Here is a 3773-nt window from a genome sequence, read left to right as displayed (position 1 = left end):
TGTGAGTTGATGCATCTTGGGTTTTCGGTGAGTTGATGCATCTTGGGTTTTCGGAGAGTGACGACCAAAAATAAGGTCACGGTGACCTACTTTCGACATTTTATGGCTATATTTAAGTATCTCCCGTACTTATTGGCTTAGAATCATCAAACTTTGTGAGTTGATGCATCTTGGGTTTTTGGAGAATGTCAACCAAAAAGTAGGTCATGGTGACCTACTTTTAACATTTTATGGCTATATTTATGTATCTTAGGTATTTATTGGCTTAGAATCATCAAACTTTGTGAGTTGATGCATCTTGGGTTTTCGGAGAGTGACGACCAAAAATTAGGTCACTGTGACCTACTTTCGACATTTTATGGCTATATTTAAGTATCTCCAGTACTTATCGGTTTAGAATCATCATACTTTGTCAGTTGATGCATCTTGGGTTTTCAGAGAATGTTGACCAAAAAGTAGGTCACGATGACCTACTTTTGAATATCTCAGGTATTTATTGGCTTAGAATTATCAAAGTTAGTCAGCAGATGCATCTTGGGACTCTGAAAAATGTTGACTAAAATGTATGTCAGGGTGACCTACTTTCGACATTTTATGGCTATATTTAAGTATCTCCGGTACTTATTGGCTTAGAATCATCAAACTTTGTCAGTTGATGCATCTTGGGTTTTCGGAGAATGTCGACCAAAAAGTAGGTCACGGTGACTTACTTTCGACATTTTATGGCTATATTTAAGTATCTTAGGTATTTATTGGCTTAGAATAATCAAACTTTGTCAGTTGATGCATTTTGGGTTTTCCAAGAATGTAGACCAAGAAGTAGTCCTAATTGGCTAAGAATCATCAAACTTTGTCAGGTGATGCAACTTTGGTCTTAGGATACTTAGGGTTAGAGGCTTCAAATACAAGTGATAGGTTGTAAAATTTATCAGAAGAGCGATTCAAGGCCCTTGGGCCTCTTGTCTGATCACATTTTGTCCGTCGTCCATCTGTCCGTCTGTCTGTCCGTCTGTAAACTTTTCACATTTTCGACTTCTTTTCAAGAACCACTGGGCCAATTATGACCAAACTTGGTACAAAGCATCCTAGAGTGAAGGGGAATTTAAATTGTCAAAATAAAGGGCCTAATCCCTTCACAAGGGGAGATAATCAAGAAAAGACAAAAATAGGGTGGGGTCATTAAAAAATCTTCTTCTCAAGAACCACTGGGCCAGAAAAGCTAAAACTTATGTGGAAGCATTCTGGGGTAGTGTAGATTCTAAATTGTTCAAATCATGACCCCCGGGGAAAGGGCGGGGCCACAATGGGGAATCAGAGTTTTACATAGAAATATATAGGAAAAATCTTTGAAAATCTCCTTCTCAAGAACCACTTGGCCAGAGAAGCTGAAACTTATGTGGAAGCGTTCTGGGGTAGTGTAGATTCTAAATTGTTCAAATCATGACCCCCGGGGGAAGGGCGGGGCCACAATGGGGAATCAGAGTTTTACATAGAAATATATAGGAAAACTCTGAGAAAATCTTCTTCTCAAGAATCACTGGGCCAGAAAAGCTGAAACTTATGTGCACATGGAAGGATCATGGGGTAGTGTAGATTTCAAAATGTCTAAATTATGATCAGTGGGGTAGGGTGGGGATGCATTATGTATTACAAGGGGGAAATCTGGTAAAGAACAGAATGGTCAAAGCTTCTCAGATGAGCGATGTGGCCCATGGGCCTCTTGTTTCAAATTGCGTTACTTGATCCCAAATTTAAGACACTTTGAAAAATGTTTTTCAACGTAATTTATCAAAGTGCGTTGTAATAGAGCACATTACGAACACATTATATACAAAGTTGACAACAAACCAATGCTCAACAGCAGCTTTTTATTAAACTGTTCATTTCATTTGCCAAATCAATACAGCAAAACACCAGAAAAAACGTTGAAGTTGGAATTATCGTTCAGTACCTGGTGACTTTCTCTTCCCCAGACCCAAATACGGTCACCTCGCCTCAGCCGTAAAACCAGAGTTTGAGAACTCATGGGGTACGTCCCGGAATTCGAAAATAATGTCGTCAAAACATGGTGATTCTTGACAATCTCCATGTAGGACTCGTAGCCCCTTTCGCTCATTGCTGTACATGAAATCAGATAAATACCGCTGTATCGGGCTCTGAAGTGTCCCGTCCAGGGATTGTAGGCCCGCCCTATGTTGGTCAGGACCCTGTCATACTTGACGACTTGATGGTGTCCAATGCTTCTATCGCCTGTCAGAGTTGCTGTGAAGGCTACATGGTGTTTTGCTGTAAATAAGATAATTTATCAAAGATTTGGATAAAATCAATTAAATGTATATTTGGAGCGTTTTCTCAATTAATTGCATGATTTCAAGACGCTCCATTAAAAAAAAAGTTATTAAAAGTTGTACCTATATAGAAAATTATCATTTGGAACTATTTCCAGCTTCCAAACTTTGAAACAAAAGCATGCAGGCTTTATTTGCTTCAAAATTTTATAATTGAGTTTTTACTGCACACCTAAAGCATTAACAATGAGTCAAAGATAGAGATTCATGAAGACCCATTTAGAAACTCATAATCTATCAGCCAAGAGTATATCAAAATCCTACCGATAGTGTGTGTGAATTATGTTTTAATTCAGTGAAATAAAATTAAAGAAAACAGACGAATATTAAACAGTGGATTCGGACAACAGTACAGATACAAGAGAATTATTCAACTAACGGTCATTTGCACATAAAATACCAGGTACATGTATGAATATTCAACATGAACAATATACCGAGTATATACGTAAGAACATTCAACAGAGGTCTTGAATGAACAGAAAATACAGCTGCAGTCGACTGTAGTCAACTTTATACGAACAAATAAAAACGCTTCATTTCCCCGACAAAAAATAATTTATAACGAGGTTCGCTCCTCAGCTTTTCAGCAGATTTTTATTTTGACCTCTGTTTAAAAAAATGCTACATAATTTTTTAGTTCTTACAATAAATCTGGATTCTATAATGCTAATTAGACTATATTCAATCAAAACCCCATGATTAAGTTCCATACCGAAAGCATTTTTAAAGTGAGGAACTATACATATTTTTGTGGCGGAAGGTTTTTTACAGATACATGTATCATGCGCCTCGGTTGACAATGGTTTTCTTGGGGTGAAAATTTTCAATGTTACACTCAACTACATGCAATATTTATATAATGTTATCCAGCATAAGATACAACTTCAAGCGTTTCTAAATACATGTAATTCTAATTAATCACTTGGAACAATATTATACTGTTTTTACGGGTATTAAATGCATGGATATTTCAAATATTCTGATACACTTCTTGTGTGATTTTGCACATTGTGGTCATTTTTGCAATGCAAATGCAATTTAGAGAAGCTATATAACGTGTGAGTACCCATTATATGGAGAAATTCAGACATTGAAGAAATGGTTTTATAAGGGGTTTTCACTAAGAAGGTAGTTTTCTTGCATTTCAACTTTACAAGCTGATGTTTTCACTCAAAAATTGTGTTTTAAGGTATACCTTTACTCAGAAGACTAAAACTTCCACTGATAAGAACGAAAAACCACCTACTGCACATTATACACCTATGATTCTTGTGTTAATTTTCAATTTCAAATAACTAGGTCAATGACCTACTTTTCATGCTAGTGGCCCCTGAGTATTTCTCGGAAAATACCCCAATTTTTCCACATTATGACCAATTTTTTCTTTACTCACAAATAATTACAAGCAACAAAACTCTTTAA

General features: G+C 36.5%; 1 protein-coding gene across 1 annotated transcript; it reads right to left on the bottom strand.

Moving 5' to 3' along the window:
- Positions 1-1897: 1897 nt before the first annotated feature.
- Positions 1898-2286, bottom strand: LOC134240864 (complement C1q-like protein 3; the record flags this gene model as incomplete). Its single annotated transcript, XM_062722994.1, has 1 exon — positions 1898-2286. A coding segment is annotated over one exon (389 nt), but the record flags the coding sequence as incomplete, so codon positions are not given.
- Between the last annotated feature and the right edge of the window lie 1487 nt (positions 2287-3773).

This window comes from Saccostrea cucullata, unplaced genomic scaffold (assembly GCF_032062105.1).
Source record: "Saccostrea cucullata isolate Sc308-1 unplaced genomic scaffold, CSIRO_AGI_Scuc_v1 ctg4083, whole genome shotgun sequence".
Classification (NCBI taxonomy): Eukaryota; Metazoa; Mollusca; class Bivalvia; order Ostreida; family Ostreidae; genus Saccostrea; species Saccostrea cuccullata.
The sequence above is the reverse complement of the archived record's forward strand: the minus strand, read 5'-3'. Positions and strand labels throughout refer to the sequence as shown.